Source organism: Diadema setosum, chromosome 10 (assembly GCF_964275005.1).
Source record: "Diadema setosum chromosome 10, eeDiaSeto1, whole genome shotgun sequence".
NCBI classification, from domain to species: domain Eukaryota; kingdom Metazoa; phylum Echinodermata; class Echinoidea; order Diadematoida; family Diadematidae; genus Diadema; species Diadema setosum.
In genome coordinates, this window is record NC_092694.1 from 4,498,822 (window position 1) to 4,521,692 (window position 22,871).

A 22,871-nucleotide genomic window follows, 5' to 3' on the forward strand; every position below is an offset into this window, starting at 1 on the left:
CTGTATGAAAAATACCTAACTTTGTAATGATTATTGACAAATGTTATTCTTTGCTATCTATGCATCATTCCTTATCAAACGCATGTCGAATCTATATTTTTTGTACATTTTGTTGAAAGAAGTGAAAATAAAACCTTTGAATTTGAATTTGAATATGTAGAAACTGTGCATGTGTGGTGGTCATACTGGTAGTGGTTTGTTTGTCTGTGTGTATACGTGTGCCTGTATGCTTACGTGTGTGTGTGGAATATAGCGGCGCTACTGTGGCAATACAAACGCCTTCAGAGTGTATGAGCACGTGTTAAAAAAATTCACACCAGCGTTGATCTAAAAATAGTATGGGTGTGTGAACCAATATCAGCGGTGAGGCAGGCTAGGCGAGAGAGAGACCGAGAGAAAATACATACGAGGGAGGTACCCTCCCCAAATGTTATTTGTCTTTGTTCATTTTTCACTGCAGTCATTTTCTTCCATCAGTCTTACAAACTAGAACGTCCATACCACTATTCTTTGTCCCAGAATAGGTTTGGCATGCTTTATGCATGAGCGAATAATTTCCACACACCGTAAAAAATTTGTCAATCGTTAGTTGATTTTAGCACAAACGAACTGCCATTGCACACCGCTAATACATACGTAATACAAACAAACACCAACAAACACTCAAACAAATCCTCATAATGCAAATAAACCAACTCAACACTTTTTTCTTGATATTCATTGATTTCATTCAAATCATTCATAAATCGACTCATTCTGGGTGTAACATGAAAAAAAAGTTACAAATGGCAATTCGAAACAGAAACAAATCCATTTGTCAATTTATACCACAAATAATCTCACTTCAACATAGATAACTCGATTATAGACCAACCCTACTAACAATTTCTTCACGAGAAAGTTTTAACATGTAGGGCCCTACCAAACCTATATTCCTTGAATACATTGGTTTGGATCATGTAACACCTTCTTTCTTACAAGGGCATATACATAAAAAAAACACACAAATACATTACACGAATCTAGAATGAAATCAGTCATAAAAAACCCGACCACCCCCTCCCCTCCCCATCCGAAACAAATCTAGGGCCTACATCTATCCTAAATATTAAATCCTACCAACATCTGTCATACCATTTATAACTATCCTTCTTCAAATCCAATCCCCAACCCACCAACCCCTGATTAAACAAAACCTAAATCATCCCACACCCACATTCACCAACCCAAATACATACACACACACACACACACACACACACACACACACACACACGAAGGTTCCGTTATTCCGAAGTTTCGTTTTTTCCGAGGCTTCATTTTAATATCCGAAACACACAATTCCCTATACCTAGAGGTTCGTTGATCCAAAAATGAAATTCGGAATAACGAACCTTCGGAATAATGAGCCTTCGGACGAATGAGCCTTCGGACGAATGAGCCTTCAGAGTAACAAACTTTTGCAATAACGAAATGTAACCCCCTTCCCACATACCGACACACACCCGAACCGATACCACATTCCTTCCTGATGAAACGATTTCCCAATGTTGATAAATAAGACATAATGGACCGTATGCAGAAAAGCAGCATCTGCCCGCACGCAAGCTCCACTCCGAATTCATAATTATACAAATCTGCCAAACAAACTCATCAAATTCAAAGCTGCTGATAAAATCAATATCAACGTTTATGCCAGCAACAGCTTACTAGTTATCCCTCCCCACGCGCAGCTAAAAAAACACATACGCAAAAAAAAATGACATTATAAACACATTCTTCCATATCACACACACACACACACACACACGCGCGCGCGCGCGCGCGCGCACAAACGGACACTAAATTATCATGTGCACGCGCACATACACACTTCCTTGAAACCTTTTTACATGGCATGTTTGCATGGATGTAGCCATGTAAGTTATGTGTTAGTATTTCAATGATTATGTCCAGAACGATATTACTCAGCAAAGTGTGCTTCGAGGGCGGGCGACAATCTGTGCCGCCAGCCCCCTACACGGATTGTTGCCAGGCGACAATCCGTGTAGGGGGCGACAATCCGTGCCGCCAACGCCCGTCACGGATTGTCGCCCCGAGCAGGAGGCGACAATCCGTGTAGGGGCGACAATCCGTGTCGCAACACCCCTCTTTCGTTGGCTTTTTGCAGGCTTTACCAGCCTTGGAGACCCCCTAATTCCGGAATATTGCTCAGTGTATCAGATACCAGTGCTGACGATAAGTACCTTGGAAAGGGAAGCTTATATTCCCTGTAAGTATCGAATCCGTCCAAACACCTTAAAAATGTCACGTTTGCTCAATACAAAAAAAGGTAAAATTATTGTCCAATCTTGCCAAGTTTGTTAAAATTATCCTGCTCAAGTTAGGTAACAAAGTCTAATTGGAACATGCTCATTTTTGTACTGGGGTTGTGGTACTTCTCCTATCTCTATGGCACGTCTTTACATTGTAACTATTTTGGAATGGTGCATTAACTATTCCATTCCTCACTTTTGGTATTCATCTGAAAATTCATGATCTTATTTTCCGCTTACCATATACGGTATATATGCCCAAATACTTTATCCATGTATTTTGAAAATGGAATGATATCTTTGTAGCTGTCAAATGATTAGCTGAATTTTGAAAGCGAGTAACAGATTTATAGCCTAATTACTACAACCCTAGAACTCACCACCTTTTATTTTTACACGACTGTTTAAAATATGGCACACTACAGAACTACAGTGGTAGCTTGTTACAGCGATGTCTTCTGGACCTGGAAATTTTGTTGTTTGTGTGTACGTGCATAATTATATGAATACATGTTTTATGTATGCTAAAGTATATACACACATATGGGTGTACATGGGTACCTTGATGTCATTTTTGTGTCAGGCATCCCTTTGCATCGTGTTTTCAATGTACTTAATGATTATTACATTTGTTCATACATGTATGTACATATGTTATCATCATGTTTGTTGTATTTTACTGTTACAAAGACATTGTAAATTTCTCATACTCCGAAAGGGGTCGCTAGAAATTGTTCAAATAAACTTCAAACTTCAAACAAACTTCAAACAGTCGGACAACTTATCACGTTAAGACGACTGGGCGCTTCGATTTGACGCTGGGGAGATTGCAAATTCCGTGGCAAATAATCGGAAATAACATGACGAATAACCACCGTAGAAACATTCCAAAAATGTAAAACGAATTTACTGATGATTACAATCTGCATTTCATACCCTAACGTCGTATACCGACTTTTGATACCTTAACGTCGATCGAAGCTGAAAAAACACATACCCCTCTTTAGAAGGAAATCTCCGGGTGAAAATTCAACTTTACCCCTTTTTACAATTCTAGGGCCGGATTTTGCCGGGCGAAAAGTACCACTTTACCGGAGATTTGGGGAATGCGCACACGCTTCCCCCCCCCCCCCCCCCCCGAGAATAGGGGCCCGGGTATTTCACCGACAGCATCCATGGCTGCTAGCCGTTAGATGGTCTAATGAAAGGGCGAATCACAGAGATTTCATGAGTTGAACACACCCTTACTTTTCGTTTTTTAATCTATATAAGTAAACTCCTTTCACATGAAAGAGAATAGCAGAATGCATTGCAACATATTTCCATATTATGCCTATTCCCAAGTGAACAATGTCCAATTATTTTTAGAATTTCTGACTAGTCAAACTTTGTAACTGTTACACAGGCTATATCAATGAAATGATTTTAAAGAGTATAATCATGATATACAGTTTATATTACTGTTATATTCACAGATTCTAGGTGGTTGGGTTTCTGGTGGTGCAAATGTGTGTGTGTGTGTGTGGGTGTGGGTGTGTGTGTGTGTGTGTGTGTGTGTGTGTGGAGGGAGGAGGTAAGGTGATTAAAGTGGGAGAGGTCTCCACTTACTGGGTATTTGATTTGGTCCCTGAGGGTGCTGGACATGTCCTGCATCTCGATTGGGGAGGCCTCACTGGATTCAGACAAGTTGTCTACGGGTGGCGGATATGCCTCCTCCCCGGGTTGGACCCGGTGGAGTGATGTCGGTGGAGGAACCAGTGGTGCTACGAGGAGGGACACACAATTTAAAAGGATGGTATGGTATTGGTTGAGGTGAAGATTTGGCCTTTAACTTTTTAAACACTATGTAAGATATGTATAGAAACTACTTTATCAAATGTTTAAAAGCATAATAATTCTTAAAGAAAAATTCAAAGTTCATTTGATGAAAATCAGTTTTGAAGTGGCTGAGATTTCCAAAAACAAAGTAAAATAGGTGGGAAATAATCACATATTAACAATCAAAGCTGGCATAGGCATCACCATCCATGTAAGATAATCAAATTTTAAGCTTAACACAACACATATTCAAAACAAAAATTACAACAATGGTAACTTAAAGGGTGAGGTCAGAGGTCAGAGGAAAATTTCAGAGGTAGAAAGTAGCATCCCATACACTCACATTTAATACCGTTTCTGTGTTCCCACTTGTTGGATGGCTGGTCCTCCCCTTCTTCCCCCTCCATCTCAGTGGTAGCTCCCGTCTCATCCTCCGGTTGACCTCTCCCGTGAGTAATCATGAACACTCCGATGAATGAACAGGCGCACCTGTAGCAGACACAATATTGTTTTCATCTGTATTACTTTATGAGTACTTTTTTTTCTTTTTTCATGACAGTTGGAGAACTAACGTCACAAAAATACTGATTAATTCACTCAACATCGATATTCAATTTCACTGGAAATTCAGTTTTGTGGTGATTGTAGACGTTGAATGTTATACGAAGAAACGTAATGAATAATGGTGTGCAGTATGCAATGAAATGCAGTCATTATATCTGACCAGTCATATCACGCAGTGAAAAAAAAGAACAAAAATCAATTCAAAAAATAGATCAGGGCATTCCACACCCACGTGTTGCAGAAAACATCAAAAAACGAGGCGTTTCAAATCACAAGATGTGTTATTCAGACATGTCTATAATATCTTGTGGGAAATCACTGATTAATGTATTTCGTGTAGCACATGAACGAGATCGGCTAGAGAGAGAGAGAGAGAGAGAGTCAAGACAGACAGACGCAACCCTTCAAGTTTGCATGAACCAAATGTGTATTTTCAAGTCCGGTTTATTTTTATTACACCTTTTTTTTTATTTGTCATTTTTGGTGGGTTTTACATTCGGTGGGGTTAAATACTCTCATTATAGCTGTTCAATGGACCGTTGTTCGTATAAGTGATAAATTTGATTCTAGTTTTATAAGAACTTTTAATATTTTCCTTAATTCCTGCGTTTACAATTACATCTTGAATTGACAAGCTATTTTAAGAACACAGTTAATTTTCACTCTTTCAAGTTGGCAAGGTTTAAAAAGGAATCCGTTTGATTTTGTGGAGTCTAATGAATGCACGCTCACCATCAAATATTTTGACAATATATGTATTGAAATTCTGACGAGCCAATCTGATGATAAGATCGCAGTTTTTGCAACAAAATTCCCCCGAACGTAATGGGTTAATGTTGATGCACGACAATCTGCCACAGACACACGCACACACACTCAGAGAGAGAGAGGGAGAGAGAGGGGGAGAGGGAGAGAGGGAGAGAATGCACAAAGGGACAACTTGGTGCTAAAAAGGCAGGGGGCACATAAAAAAGACGCGTGATCAAAACATGCGAACTGCAGAGACTGAAATAAGCCGTGCCGTGTTTCATCAAAGACTCTCTGTTATAAAATGCGTGGGTGCGTGGAAGTCACAATGACCTGTACATCAGTGGTCGGATAACGTGAATTCAATGCACTTTGACCCACCAGGGACCATGGCAAATAAAAGAAGGTTTAAGAATCTGGAGCTTCATATGAAAAAAAAAAAGTCCTTCACAGTAAACATGTTTGGCAGATATCAACGTGAACAGACTGCACCAGAACTTGATACCAAAGATTTATGAATCAGTGTCGAAAGTTATCTAGCTATGACTGATTTGTCAAAGATTAAACAAAGCAACCTTTCACTTATCCTACAGATAGCATTTCATTTTTTAACTCGACACACGTTACTCTTTTACATCAAGAACTAATTTCATGTCAGGTGTGTGGAGACTGACATATCATGCAACATGAGACAACTTTCTTATTGAAAGTTATGCGATTAAAAAGTCCTTTCCACCAAAGTGACCAACTGGGTTATAGGGGGGGGGGGGAAGCTTACCTATTAAAAATTCAACTTACCCAAATAGAAACATACATATCCTGATGATGGTCAAACCATAAAATTCTCCATAGAAAAATACACCTGAAGAGATAAGTAAAACATAGTTTCAGTGACCATTTGTACACCAAATAGCCAAAAACAAAACTAAAAACTCACCACAATCCAAGCATTGCAATCTCATCCTTTCATACTGCAGAATGGATAAATTAATATTTCGTTCACATTGCTGGAGGTCTAACATGAGTGGACATAAAGGGAATTAATGAATATTTCTGCGATGATGAAGAGCCAAATTGAAAAACTAGTATCCTAGCCTCTTTCTCCCTTATCCACTATGCTGTTCAATATTATGAAACCATTATGATGCTATAAATGTATGACCAAGGCAGAGTCAAGCTTTTAATAGTAAATTGGCTCATTACGGTACCTTTCCCCACACAATTTATGCCTGACAGGAGTTACATGGGTTAAACAACATTTTATAACCACATACCGGTGTTTTTAACCCTTGGTATGCATGGACAAAATCTAAAATAGTCTTCAATCTATTGGGAGTTTTCATATCTTAGAAGCAAAGAATTGACGAAGCTTGTAAATAGATATATAAGCGTTACTGCTGTCCATGTTGATTGAACAATATAACATTGATCTGTCAAAGTGTTAACAATGGAATGGCTACCAAAACCTCTTAGAGAAGTATCTTCCATTGACGGTTTCAAAAAGAATCTCAAGACCTACCTTTTCAATTTGAATTGACAATTGTATACCTGTATGTATATGTGTACGTATATATTGTTTGTTGGTTTGTTGTTCTTATTATTTTCTGTGATACTGTTGTAACGTGACACCATATGTACTCTGTTATATAGCGCCTTGAGTATCTTTTTTTAGGTAGAAATGAGCGCTTTATAAGAGTCTCACTATTATTGTATGAGGGACAATGTGAAAACAAAATCTTGTTCTTGTGAGAAAATCACTTGTAGAGCCGTTGCAAGGTTTGATATTGAAAATGCAACGATGGAGAACTCTTTGGGCAATATAATCCGAATATTATCTGCCCAATTCTAGGAAGAACAGTCACGCACATCAGTGTCGACAGATGTCCCACCCCAGAGAATTATCAGTGACACTCACCTACTAATATTGCACTTAGAGTGAAGAATACAAAGAAGACTGGTACAACGACTGAGGCCTCAAACGCTTGCATCGCCTTGGTCACAAATCTGCGCGGAGAGAAGAGGACATTAATCTCTGCAAAGTTTCTATAATAGCGATGGCGATGGCCGATATCATAGGTGTATCTTCCGGGTGCTGTTCGTTATTCCGAAGGTTCGATATTCTGAAGGTTCGTTATTCCGAAGGTTCGTTAATCCGAAACACGCAAATTCCCTATACCTAGAGGTTCGTTAATCCGAAAATGAAAAAGGGTTCGTTAATCCGAACATTTGTGGCGTTATTCCGAAGGTTCGTTATTCCGAAGATTTGTTCATCCGAAAATGAAATTCGGAAAAACGAACCTTCGGAATAAGGAATCTTCGGACTGAAGAGCCTTCGGAATAACGACCCATCGGAATAACGAGCTGTAACCGTATCTTCCACAAGAGATATTCCCGGACAAGCCCCCAATTATTATGAAGGAGAGGAAAAGAAAGTGGCAACTCAACAACATGTCACACATAATCATCCTCAGTGACACCAAACAGATCACCACCAGTGCACTATACCAGGTTTTACTGGAATAACAGCAAGTGAACTTTATTCCTCCCCTCGAGTGCCACAGTCAGTTCGCAAAGTCTCAAAACTTCCTCTGCCCCACGTGGGCTGACCACGTTACACTAATTTACATGAATACATATTCATTCAGTAATAAAGATTCTAATTAACATTATCTATCAAAAATTGTTTTGAGGGGAATATTACAACCACAAGATTCTGATATGTGTTATATGAAAACGATAGATATTGCACTATTTGTTAGAGCTTTATCATGTTTATGCATGGTCAACATAAATTCATATGTTCCAGAATTCCAAATTTCACTCACTAGAATGATGCAATGTTATTGTATCATTCTAGTCAGTGAAATTCCATGAGGCCCGTTGCACAAAAGTTACAATTATGGTAACTTTGCCATCCATTGGTAACTTCCATGGAATTCTTGATTTTGATTGGCTATTGAGTATTGTTACCATGCTAGTTACCATTGGATGGCAAAGTTACCATAATTGTAACTTTTATGCAACGGGCCCCAGGAATTACATGCATTTGATAGTCCCGTGATTGTATAAGGGCAAAATTTACGAATTATATAGACTATCTTATATACATGTATAGTAATGCATTCTTTGTTTACTAACTAAAGTAAATTGACAGAACTGAATTCAACACTGCGATCGGAATTTCATACCTTAAGTTATGGACAGATAATCAGAATATTAAGGACAGTTTTACAGACCTTAATGATCTTAAACATTCCACAATTGTCATATCATTCTTACGACTGCTTAATCATTTCTTTCCTGCAAGCCTTCGAGGTAACATTTACCACGGCAGATTATGCTGGGGCATTGTAATGAAGACTTATGGACTTACCTGATTTGAAACACTCCCGTAATGATAACCACAGCGAACATGATGTAGATGACGGGACTTTTGAATTGCGAAAAATTCCCCTCAAACGCAAGACTGATGGCTGTCGAGACCGCCTTAGCACCAAGAACTGTTAGAGAGGCTGGTGAAGAGACATAGTGGTGAGACAAAAAGCAAAATTAGAACTTCCTGCGAAGGTACGAATGTACATCTTTAAAATATTCTTAATGCACCTGAGAGCTGTCGCTTGATGTTGAAAAGGGGAAATCTTCAGGTGTGAGTTTCTTCAGTATGTCTCCCTCTACAAATTTAATTTGTTAAGATCGCAACTGCTGATCTGTAAATTAACAAACATGTCGGAAAAAAGGAACCAGTGGAACTCGAACCTGTCATCTACTGTTTCCGGGCAGCGACACTACCACCAGGCTGTCCCTGGTTTCCAGCAGTGACACGATGAATATGGAACAAATACCCAAGTTCCGAAATTCCGACATTATTATGTTAAGAAATAGGCCTTTGATATTATGGGGAATTCTTCCTAGAAAGAATTATGACTGAATGAACTGGTTCCTGACATTGTGTGAAATTTTTCATTTTACTGATAATGGAGGCAGTAGACACACGAAAAAAGTTGTCTCTGCAATCAAGAGGAATTCACGGTGAATCTAAGAAAAACAAAAACTCATCAGAGTTCATACTCAGATCTCTAGAAAAAGTGTTACTTCTACATGTAAAAGACTTGAAACAGGTTTCATGAAACTTAAGCCTATGACAAGAAAGATTTTTTTTTTCTACATTTGTATCTCTCCGCAATACATAAATGTACTATGACAATGTCAACCAATCATTTCCATTTCCATCTTTTTTTTTTTCATATGAAATAAATTACTGGTGTGTTAGATTATAACAAGTAATGATGGTGGGGTGTAATGTCATTCATTATCGCAAAAAAAAAGAAGAACCGTTACTAGTATGATCTATTTAGGCGCAAACAAACATGACCGTTGTCATTTAATTGATGATGATTGTAATCATTACTTGAGTTAATTATTTATTATTTTTTTTTTTGCATACTTGGTTGAGGCAAATGTCACTGTTCGGTGAAAATATGTCATTCTCTGGGTTTCTAATCCTAAATCTGATTGTGAGGGAAACGTCAACCATTGTTTGATAAAAATCTTTATCTATCATAAAGTTCACTTGAACATAGCGTGGAATTTGGGCCTTTAAAATTTTGTCCACCTTGGCAAAAATTCTTCGTATGGTTCGTGTGTACCAAAGGTTGTCTAGATCCGCTAAAGGATCTTTGTGTTCAATTACTGTGTGAAAAAAAAAGCAAAGTCAAGTCACTGTGATCCTCACCTGTACCAATCAATTCTATTCTTTTTTTTTTCTAGAAATACCTTCTCCACCACAAGATCCCCCTCCATTAGTGTCACTGCACCTCTCCACCCCCACCCCGCCTCCATTCTCTCCCTTTTGCCCTTTTCTTTCCCGCTCCCCCTTTTCGTACGCAATCTCTTATGTACCTGCAGTACCACGGGGGCAATACCTCACCTCCCTTCCAATACCAATCTCTTTACACATGCCGTAATCTCGTACTTGTCCTTCCACGTGATTACCTATATACCCTTTTCATTTTAACCATGGAGCTATAACAATCACGCTCTGATGTACATAGGCTGACACACTTGGGGGCACACCATTAATTCAGTCACCGACCAAAAATCTCTATCAAGCCTGATTTCTCTTCAGTAAAAATGGTAGGCGATCCAAAAATGTTTCTATTCTTTTTGTAATCCGAGTGTGTGTGTGTGTGTGTGTGTGTGTGTATGTGTGTCTGTGGATAACACACCTGTCGAAACAGCGTTCTACGAGACTCCAGTTCTCTAGTAGATCCAGGGAGGTGGAAGAGAGATACCCCCTCCCTGGTAGATCCCAGCAACCTCCCTGACTACAGGTTAGCTGCTCGCAATCGATGCTTGTGGGCCACTCTCTCGGATCCGCAAGTAGGGCCTACCCACCCTTAACCTACACCTTATACCACAACCAATCTCAGGGCATGGGGGGGGGGGGGGGGGGAGGGACCGGTCATAAGTGCCCCCTATATAAATCTAAAAGATGACACGTGATTTGATTTGACAGACTGAGGTCTTGGTCAACCAATCTGGTTGTGAGTAATAATTTAAATGGATATTACAAATGTTTTTTGGTAAACTTGATTCAACGGATGTAATCCCTTCCACCACTGCTATTTGTTTTTTGGCATCTTTCGAACAATTGGTATGAATAGGTTTCAACCTCTTTTTCATCGATGTTAACCTATCACTACGGGATATGGTCCTCCCATTGTCCCACTTAGTGGCTGCAGTATAAAGTGGCATATCAAGATAACGGTTATGGATGAAAGCATGGCCCTAGATTCATATCACATGCGCAAGCATGCATGCACGCACAACTCACCTTTTTTATCCAATAATCTTTATTCTTACACACACACACACACACACACACACACGTACAATGTTGCTTTTGCAGAATTCTGTACAGGTGGTTACTGAAGCGACATATGCACGAGGATGCCTACGGACAACAGAGTAAGCCTCGATCCATGGGCCATTTCTGAAGGCTAACACCCAGAATCAAAGGGGAGGGCGAATTATATATGCAGATAGAATCATAAAATGCTATACCCTCGCTGTATAAAGTTCTTCCAAAGCTTGTTTTTCTCAAATACTAAATCAACTTTATGGGGGATTTTTTTTTTCTGATACTTTTGAGAGCATTTCACACGACACAAATTTTATTTCACAACACAATAAATGTCATTCACTTATGAAGGATGCAATGCAAACCCTGTGACTATAACTCTTGAATAAGCTCCACCCGCCATCATGTTGTGTCTTCTTTCACCGGCATTACCACAATCGCTTTTTTTTTCATTTGTGTCAGTATTTTAGCAATAATAAAGACTTCACTTTATACATGGTTAATAGGGTCTGTATACTTTCACCTGCGCTTCATCTTACAATCCTGGATATTATTACAAATTGAAAGTGTTTCATATCTCAAACATCGAATGACAAAATGCTTTAAGAATAACTTACTCGTTACAAAGGAGTAATTCACCGCAGGCATCACAATCACTTGCTTTGTTTGTAAAGTGTCGAAATAAGGATTTATAGGGTCAGTCATGGTATAGTGATAGTGAATAGCCATGGGGTCTGCTCCATAAAACGTGTAACCTGAGAAAAACCTGATGGCAAGAACTGAAAACTGCAGGTTAGAATGATGCTTCCACTGACTTTGACGCAGGAAATGAAAAATCATCAACCTGAGTTCTACCATGGAGCTACCAAAATTGGTAGCTCCATGGTTCTACTCACCTAAAAAAGCTTAATGCAATGGGCTTCGGATATGGTGTCAGAAATTGCAACTGAACGATGGAAAATTACAGAGTATATGCAAGGCAAGCCATCAGAGTGTATACATTGTCGAAAGAAGACGAAAAAGAAATAGAAGAGGAAGAAGAAGAAGAAGAAGAAGAAGAAAAAAAAAGAAGAAGAAGAAGAAAAAGAAGAAGAAGAGGAAGAAGAAGAAGAACAACAAGAAAAACAATCCCACACCAAATAGTGAAATTTTTGCTACCGTGAATTTGAGAGCTCCCTCATAATTACCTCCGCCCACGTGTTAGCATAATATTATTGTACACCTGCATGAACAAAGCTATGCAAACCCATCTGTGAGTTTGTTATATCGATATAGGCCTACTGGCCTACTCAGAGTGATTTTTCATTGCGTTTTGAGGAGGGAAAATGTTTAGGATTGCATAAATGTTAATGCTACATATTTGTGTGGAGAAAATGGTCTATTGTTAAAGAGTTCACTTCTGCTGAGTCTATGTTATCTATATGCCTACACATCAGTGAATGCCTGGCATAATGGGTCTGATCTGTGTGGGTGCGTGCTTGTCGGTTCATTTTTTTTTTCAGGACAGTTCCACCTTGTTCAATTTTAGAAGGTAAGTTTATACTAACAAAAGAGCTACCTCACAAACAAGGCAATTCCATCAGTAAACAAATCACTACTGTCAAAGATATTCACATCGGCATATAGATCATCTCTATAGTGGATCTAATTCTTATTATGCATAAAATTATAACAACAATACATTCTGATCAGCAACATCGCAAGAACTATAGACATACTTAAAAAAAAAAAACAATGCAAGGACAGAAAAAAAAAATAAAACGAAGACAAAAAAAAAAAAAAATCAGAACCTGGACAGATGGTTGCTAGACAGGTATAAGAGGGTGACTGATTGATTACTATGCCTACCTAAAAGAGCTGCTGGTAGTAGGTAGAGGATGACATGACTGTAGCCGCGGACGAGCCTGAGGTACATCAACAGCACGAAGAGGACTACCTCCAAGCACTGTATATATGAAAGCCGGATACAACGGATGAGAAAAAAAGCTTCAGAAGTGCGCGCATATATCTGGCTGCCGCATGTCATACATTGCGCTCCCGTTACAACGAACACAGTACGAAATTTCGCCACAACGATGTAAAAATTCAGGCCTGAACTCACTGTCCCATGTCATACAGGGCGCTCGCGTTACAATGAGCACGGTAAGAAATTTCGTCACAACGATGTAAACATTCAGGTCACCAAATTATTGTCAGCAACGCGTACGGTGCAAAGTTCCCTTCCGTTATCATGAAATTTCCATACAGGAAAGAAAACTGTCATTTCCAAGAACTTCGTTATAACAGGAGTGTCCTGGGCCCTGTCTTATAAAACTTGTGATAGAAATCAATCAATCACAAATCTCTTGAAAGCTACAATCAATCGCAACATGTGATTGATTGATTGCAGTTCTCCGTATTAATTTCAGTCATAACTTTTTTATAAGATGGATTTGCATGCAATCGCAAAGTTGTGATTGATTTGAATCAATCACAAGTCTTTATAAGACGGGGCACTGCCCTTCGAGTCTTGTGCACATTTTGTGCATTTGATGGACACTGACAAAGAATTAGGGCCTACATATTCAAGGCAATTGATAAACAGCGTCATAAATTGTAAAAAGGAAGCATATGAAATAAAAATGATCACATTTCTTCGAAAGAATCTTTCGCCCCTCATTTGTAAAACAGAAATCCCCATAGTTTCGGGTGAAATACTTTAGTTATGATACAATGCATCCATATATTAATACAGTATTGCTGTGGGTGTGGAGTGTAAATACTATCATGACTACAGGCACAGTGAATTTGTGTTTCTGCTCTGCAAATCGCTTCACTATTTTAATTGAAACAAAATGCTTGACTATTTAAAATCCAAACAACTTTTGGAAAGGACTGGAAAGTCCTATGAAACTCACGAAGCCTTGCTATGTTAAATTACTTGATATGGGAAGAGTACTATCACTATTCAGGTACACTAATTCATATGCTATGTTGATTTATCTATAACTCTTTGCAACAAAGGGTGCATGAACCCCACTCACATGCAGGCACACACTGCAATGCAATGCTAGTGTGCACATATATTTTTATATGTACTGCTGTGTAGTCTATAACTGCTTGAATAAGCTACTAACTGCGCATAAATCCGCATAAAAAGCAAGCCCACACAAACAGAATTAAAATGCATATCTTATTATTGTCAATATAAGCACGATCGATATCGCTACCACTATTACCATAATATTCATCATCATGTGAACTATACCATATCAGTATCATTACCATATTTAACATTTGTCATAATTATATGAAACAATTATAATATTAAATCATCATAATCATTAATTTTAATCATAACATGGTAACAATGATATTTACAAGATGCCAGTTTAAGTGGATGCCAGTGACAACGAGAGTTAACCCTTTGTCGGTAAACAGCTGAATGTAGCTTCCGGGTTTTTTCTTTCAAAATTGAAAAAACAACAACAACTAAGTATTTAATACTAAATGACGGCGAATGAAAATCAGTTGTGAACATACTTACCAGATACACCAAAAATGGCCAGTAGGCAAGTCTTTGTACAAAGCCAGTGGGGTTCAGAGGAATTTCATCCTGAATAAAAATCAACACAACACAATACCATACACAAAATTACAAAATGATGCAACCGCGTTGTGTGATCCCATGTCATGTTTGAAGGTTTACTTTTGCACTCTGAGATCAAGGCAGCCACAATCTGGTCCTGTTATGGAATTGCTTTTATTTGTTTTTATTGTAAATACAATGATAGTAATGATGCAGAAAACACCACCACCAACAACAACAATAATAATGATAATAATAATTTGAATGTTTTAAATGTTTTCAAAACATGTTATTACACATTTAAACCGTATTTCAGAATGAGATCATTTTAATCTTCAAACTTGTCCCATGAGCATGATTACTTATTTTACATTTTTTGTGGATTGGTAATGCATATATAGTGAGGTGCAGCTGTCTATGTTTGATACTAAGATCACTGCTTGGTGTAGTGTGTGATGAGTGCTTATGTTTTGATGCAGCAGCACTGTTGAGAACATTGTTGTATTTTTTTTCTTCCATAAAGCACGTAAAATCAATTTAACCCAATTTTCGGTAACCCAGGGTAGCCCAGGGTACAGGGGTATATATGTATGTATATATACATATATATATATATAATTCAACAAAATGGTGGATTCCTATTTGGTACCCTATGGTACCAAATAACCGCATCAGTATGTATCGTTTTATGATCATATCATTTACTCCTAGAATGTTTGAGACGCATTCTGTTATTTGGTATGCAACTCTGTTGTGAATATGAATTGAAGTTGCAACTTTTGATTTTAGGCTGGCAATACACATTTGTATGATCTGATACAGCAGACCTACCTTGTGCGTGTGTTCATATGTGTGTATGTCTGTCAGTGTACGTGTGTTTATCATCATTTTAAATCAATCATTCTATCATAATTATGATGATGATTGATGATGGCTATTGTTATCATTATTATGATTACAACATTAACTATGATTATTTTGTTAACATTTTGCAGGCTAACCACAGTATAATGCAATAGAAGCCCTTGCGATTCTGTAAGTTCACTGCCAAAACTCATTCATTTTCAAAACACATTCACTTTGCATCATTTTCATCTGTATCTTATGAGCCATTTGTGCCACAGTGGAAGTCAGTTTTGGGCCCATCATCAAAAACATAATCGTTCTCCTGTGCACAATTCGTACTTTGTCTGAAATACCATGATCAGATGATGACACCATGTCCCCAAACTTGACGGGCTATGAAAATGCAACCTTCCTTAACTTTTAGTGACTGATGCTGTTAGTGACCTGTTTTTAGTGATTTTTTTTTTCAGAATGACCTAAAGACAAACATGCAAAAACACACACACACACACACACACACACACACACTACTCTCTCTCTTTGTGTGTGTCGACTAATATTGGCCCCTGTAAATTTAGTGAAGAAAGAGGATATTTGCAAGACCTTCGTCTCTCTTTGTATTCAAAGGTTGATTTATTTGCACTTTGCTATGTGTGGGCGGAAGTGACTTTTGAAGCACCAAACTCACTTTTTTTTAAATGCTTTCAAATTGAAAACTTTTAATGCTTAGATGTGTTTAAATCCTCAGCCTCCTCTTCCTCAAATAGAATGTGCTTACAATAACAATGTTGGCCCTTCACCACGTACAAAGGTCCTTTGCTGAACTTTGCAGAACACGTGTTCTATTTGTACTGCAGGTCGAAGAAACACTCGTAAGCTGCTCACGGCAGAAAATTAGAGGGTTAGATGTGCAGCTTTTCTGGACTTTACTGTCGACTTCAAGAAAAAAAAAAACAACAACTCGCGATTTAAATGATGATTACCACTATTGAATCAATAGATTCAAGAACAGGATAGAATATTTCTCATCATATGAAATTTCTGATATTTTCTGCCTATTGCAAAAAGATGTGTGCACACGAAATCAGACTCCAATACATTGCAATGTACATACAAAACTCCATTTGCAGCCCAAACATTGACAGAGAAGTTTACACAAACTGAGCCCCCTCAAGATTAACAAGATTGCCAAACGAAGGTGGGCCAAACCTAGCTCTCTAAAACCAGAAAGGTTACACTCCTATCATGCCTATTCCAAGATTTAGCATCCCTCTGTTATAATCTTCAGAAGATATCATTATCATACTCCCTTGCCATCAAACAAGTTACCCCCTCCCTCAGCTATGTGCATTGGAACTCTTCTATGATGTATGATTAACAAAAGAATATACAGTACTATAATCGTTAAAAAAAAAGAACTGCGGTTATATGCTGTTTTGACGTGTTTGATCTTCTGTGAATGCCGCTAATATAAATGTTTCGTATGCTACTTGCCAAGATGTGCTGGGGGATGTATCAAATGAAATAGCCTGATTTATAAAATTCCATTAAACTTCAACCTGTTCTATGTAACCTAATCTCTATGCTTTTACATGAAACCTATTGTATACTTTTTCAGTAGAATTTCAGAAAACCGTTTTTGCAAAAGAATCACATAATATGCAACAAAGACTCCGTGCTTTCCTCCGTGCAGCCAGTGTGGCAGTTTTAAATGATAGACATTATCCAATCATTCAAAATCTGCTTAAGTACCTAAAAATGTAACTGAGTACTTTAAGGCTCCTGTTCCTTACTGCAGGAAGCAAAATTCAAATTTTGACCTTTATTCCACTTTATATTATAGTCGGGTTGTTTGACTTGCAAGCAATCTCTGACTCCAGAAGTCCCACCGTTCCGTCAGCTGGTGTCAAGCATCATTTTTTTTTCTGTATTTAACCATGAAGCTTATTCAAACTGCCAAGCAAATTAAACAAATTCCAAGGTCAAAGACTTACATTCCTTTCGTGGCTGAATGATATTGCAACTATGATTTACATTTTAATCTATATCTCATTCACTTTAAATGACATAACTAGTACTTTTCGGGTACGTTCCATGCAGTGTGAAAATTTGATTTCACACCATGAATGATATTATAAAAGAATCAGCAAACAATGCGGTGGATTTGCTTTTAAGGTTGTTACCTGTGTTGAGAAAATGACGATCATGCAGGCTCCGATCACAATTATTACTGTTCCTGTTTGGGAGAAAAGAAAATGTGTGTTTAGTAAGTCTTTTTTTTTTCTCCTCCTGCTGTACACAATGTGAGGTGAAAGTCTCATCTTGTCTAGCCAGCAAACCATTGGTAAGGTATCTCTTTTGCTCGGTTTGGCGGACACAAAAGATTTCGCAATCAGTGTGACCTCTGAGCTGCGGACATTACTGGCCGCTAGATGGTTGGAGGACTAAGTAGAAGCACTTTTATACTGAAAAAAAAAAGTTGAGAAAGGCTGGTACACTTATGGTCTGGTGCTTCACAAAAACGGCCAGTCTAAACAGAAGTATTCAGGTGTAACACAATCTGTCGCAGAGCTTACTGGGAGTCACCTCCCTGTTTTATTTATTAGATAATAGAGTTTTGCTTTCCTAAGAAATACACACAATTGTAAGAAATTCTTTTGAAATTACAACTAGTCAGTAAACAAAGTAATTGCAGCATTTCATCAACAGCAGTGGCCATAAAAAGCAAAATTTTGACCTTAACATGAAGTATGACTGATTTTATTTTTTCTGAAGACTAGCTAGTAGACACATCTACCAACAAACAAAAAATACTTCAGCATTTTATCACGGCACGTAAATGTAAGCATTAATCATTACAAGTTACAAAACAGCAATCACTAATTCAGAAGTGACGGCTGATGCAAAACTACTACAGTATTTAGCATATGGTACAGGGCATCGCTAAACCATTTGCTTGCCTATTCAGGTGTGGTCTCTCAGGCATTTCTTTTATTGAAAGGACATTATTCATATCCATACAAGAGAATACAGAATATCAATGAATTTTTGGCTTGCTTAGCCATGCAGGTGTGCGTGGTTTGTTCATTTCAAACTGTCAATAATAGTCTAACAGCATCAACTTTGTAATGGTAAGAAAAACATATATTATGGACACAGTTTTTGAGATATAATCTGGCATAGCATGCGTGAACTATATAATTTGATGCAAAAGACAAAAGTTTTTCTCTAACATTTCTAGTTTCGATCAAACACTTTATAAAATAAGACATTCTGCTAAATCTGCTCCAAATAAAATAGTTCATTATTAAAGATCAAAGTAGTGAGCTGTCCCATTTATCTTGTATTATTGCATCACAACCAAAGAAAATCTTCTGTGACATGCAAGAATTAATTGTTTTTGAGGGTAATTAACTAATAAATCAAATAGCAATCAGTTTAGTGAAGATTGAAAAATTGCCAGGCTTCGTTTTCTTTGAGTTTTCACAACATGATATATCTAGCATTCATAGGTTATGAAGATACACTGGCTGATATGACGGTTGACAAAAGATTTGGAAGTATAAATATAGGCATAAAAGATGAAGAAAAATACATCTCACCTAAAATATCTTGACATCTCAGTTTCTCTCCCATGCACCTTGATATATACGCATTGGCTGAAAGTACAAAAAGAAGATAAAAAGAAATGATTAAGTATTTATTGTTTCTTCAATAAGCAATCTACTACCCCCTGCATCTCAATACGTAACTTGACACTATAGAACACCTGAAAGGAGGTTGGAGTGAGCACGTTACACTTCACAACATCACTAATTTTGTTTTGTAAACTATGATCGTTATTCACAATGTACATGTTCAACTCTTCCTCGCGTTAACAACAAGAACAAAATTGACTTCTCTTGTTCAAAACACCGGGTTTTTTTCCCCATTATAAAGCGTTCACTCACAGACACACTCAAATCACCCTTCATTTCACAACACCAGTTGTTTTGTGACTTTCATCAAAAATGGTTCTACATACCTATACTTCTTACTGCTGGTCAAAGGATACTCCATACACTAGAAACACACCTATACAGCTACAAAGCACGTTATTTTAGAAAATATATTGCTACCCGCTATAAAGTTTGAAGGATGATCATATAGTATATGGAGCACAGTCACTTATCAGGGCTCGTCACTATATCAGTGACTCGACGTGGCCCAGGGCTACTAAAACTGATGTTGGGCCACCTATTTAAAAAAAAAAAACAAAAAAAAAAACAAAAAAAAAAAAAAAAAAACATCATTTTGTGGTACGATCGGGCAAGGAGAATTCAAATAGCTTGTTATGTTTTTGTTTGTTTTTGTTTTTTATTTTTTCTTTTAGGTCACCAAAATTTCACATTTAAAGTTTTAGTCGCCCGAATGGGGCCATCAGAGGAAGAAAAACAGTATTGTCATTCCGTGCAGCTATACATGTTACACATGTCATTTGGCACTAACATTTAACGTTTCTCTCAACACAAACCGCACAATATTCCAAGGTCACCTATCAGTAGGAGAAAACGGGGCCTATCAGACAGATGATCTTACACAATATATGGAGGCACACCGCACCTCCGGCAAAATGCCTGATACTCGATCTACAACATGCAGTCCATCCATTGTCAATGAATTGAGTGGGTGCATGAATTGAGTGGGTGCCAGATTTGCAACAAAAGCAGTGATCTGTTTGAACAGAGAAACCATTTCAAGTACTCCATGGGGCTCCGTCTCCTTTTGACGATTCAAAGAATCTCGTCTGACTGGCATATAGATTTGAACTGATTTCTAAAAGGAATGTTATGTGGAAAAGATAGATTATCATAAACTTTGCTTGTTGAATCACTCCGAAGCCAGTGAGCTTGGATCAGGCAGGGAGGTGTGACGAAACCTCCCTGGATCAGGCAGCATAATTATGGTAGTATCTCCCCCCCCCCCCCAAGATATAAAAATGCTGTTATGCCAAAGTTATGTGTGTGTGTGTGTGTGTGTGTGTGTGTGTCTGTGTGTGTGTGTGTCTGTGTGTGTGTGTGTGTGTGTGTGTGTGTTTTCTTCTTCACTTAACTGATGGGGTGCGGCACATCTACAAAGAGTTACATCGGAGTCCGTTCAATTAAAGAATTCAACCAAAGCCAGGAGGGTAGCTTTCAAATTTCATGGCATTTACATGTCTATGAGAGTCAGGCACAAAGATACACAAAGGCACACACGCACACACAAAGAGCAAAGCGCATTTCTAGAAGTTCGATCAGCAAGACTTGAGTTATAAGGCATGTAGCAGGGCAATGCAGCAAGCACGCAAAGGGTACACAGCTCTTGTTCACATTCAGATTCTCTCTTTTACACACGACATTTCTGCACAGACATATTTTCAGAACAGACATCTTTGAGCTCTCACTCGATTTCACGCAAGGTCTTTCACATCCTTTGTGAACAGTTTTAGGAGAGTCTTTGCTAATTACTAATTTTATACAATGCCATGTCACCCAGACTAAAATGGCATGCATCATATTTTGTTCCCTTTTATCAAATATTACTACATAAATTATAAAGGCTGGCTATATGCCACACGGGTGTACTTTCTAACAGAATGTCATGTCTTGTTTGTGTGCCGCATTTTAGAAGCAAGAGAAAGAAAATGTTACTGACACCTGACTGCAGAATAAAAAGTGTTATGTGTCGCGACAGTAATATCTGAATCACAGCAAAGAAAACAAAACAAAAACAAATGCTACTTGACATACACACTGGGCTTGGCTATGTAATTTACTTTAAGTAGGCTATTTGTCACCAGGGAGGTTCAAACTGCATAGCTGCGGACTGTCTGTAATCATTATTACACGTATGGTCTTTCAAATATCAGTTCAGATGAAATGACATGGCAATACAGAGTTTGATGTAGCCATCACTTTCAGATTGGAATCAAGTGTCAGTGTGACTATCCTATGTGATATATCACTTAGACAGTCAAGTACATTGTTGGGTTTGTAAACCACACAAAAAAGGAAAAATGTAAGCACACGAGTGATGTATTCTCAATCAATAAAAGAAATTACACACATCAAACCATTATACTGATGGGACAGAGTGCTACAACATAATTATACAACAACATACAGTTGTGCATCTTTAGGTCTTTATCAAAGAATAAATAAATCATCTAAATGTTATAAAGTTTGTGGCATTGTCTCTTTGTCGCCAAAAGAAAGATTGTAATGTGTATACTTTTGCATTCTTATTAAAAGAAGTAAAAAATGAATATTTAAAGACGAGGAAATCAAGTGAAATTGAACGCGTATTAGACAATGACAAGAAAAATGGTTATGCAGCATACATCTAACAAGCATTCATGTATAGACTGAAATTTATAATATAATAGCATCAACATTAAACGTATTATATGGTTTGCTTTTGATGTTTGTTTGTTTTGTTTTGTTTTGTTTTTACTAAATTGACCTTCCGTCATACAGAGGACGTTTGAGAATCGATGTTTCTCCATCATCTCTAAATAGAGAAATGCATATTCTGGTCATTTAAGAGTGATATCGCAAACATGGACACACACACAAAAAAAAAACCAACAACAACAAAACATATGTATACATACATACATAACATCACTCTAGATACACGTAAATACATGAACATGCATTTGATTATATGCATATGTATCACACACACGCACACACACACACACACACACATGCACACACATTGATACCCACAATAATATACTGTGTATGTATGTATGTGTATGTTATATCTATGAACTGACCACAATATAAATTTCAGTATCATAGAATTATTGGTTTCATAAGATAGATGAATTATACTGGCATCAATTCGCTTATCATCACAAAGATATAAAAGTTTATATTCGTCATAGTACTTCATTTGAAATATTATTTGCCCCGGGGCAATATCTCTTCTCTGAACACAGTCTCGTAACACAGCTTGTAACATACCAGCTTCTATGCAGCGGAAGTCATATAAAATGCATCATGCTTCTCCATTAAAAATCATCGCTTTCAAGGACGAAGTCACTTTTCACTTTCCACGGAATATATAGATTATCATACAAAGTTACTTCATGTTCAAATGATCTTACGAAAAGACACAAAATAGT

The 22,871-nt window shown here is 37.7% G+C and overlaps 1 protein-coding gene across 1 annotated transcript in view; it reads right to left on the reverse strand.

Annotated features, from left to right (window-relative positions):
• Nucleotides 1-22,871, reverse strand: part of LOC140234427 (NIPA-like protein 2) — a 34,289-nt gene that overhangs the window by 4,205 nt on the left and 7,213 nt on the right. The window contains exons 4-12 of the mRNA XM_072314473.1: nucleotides 19,321-19,377; nucleotides 17,902-17,954; nucleotides 14,831-14,899; nucleotides 13,153-13,249; nucleotides 8,818-8,956; nucleotides 7,360-7,448; nucleotides 6,243-6,306; nucleotides 4,477-4,622; nucleotides 3,924-4,078 (exon numbers count right to left, since the gene is read on the reverse strand). Of these exons, the coding sequence (XP_072170574.1) occupies nucleotides 3,924-4,078; nucleotides 4,477-4,622; nucleotides 6,243-6,306; nucleotides 7,360-7,448; nucleotides 8,818-8,956; nucleotides 13,153-13,249; nucleotides 14,831-14,899; nucleotides 17,902-17,954; nucleotides 19,321-19,377 (869 nt within the window). The remainder of the gene's footprint in view (nucleotides 1-3,923; nucleotides 4,079-4,476; nucleotides 4,623-6,242; nucleotides 6,307-7,359; nucleotides 7,449-8,817; nucleotides 8,957-13,152; nucleotides 13,250-14,830; nucleotides 14,900-17,901; nucleotides 17,955-19,320; nucleotides 19,378-22,871) is intronic.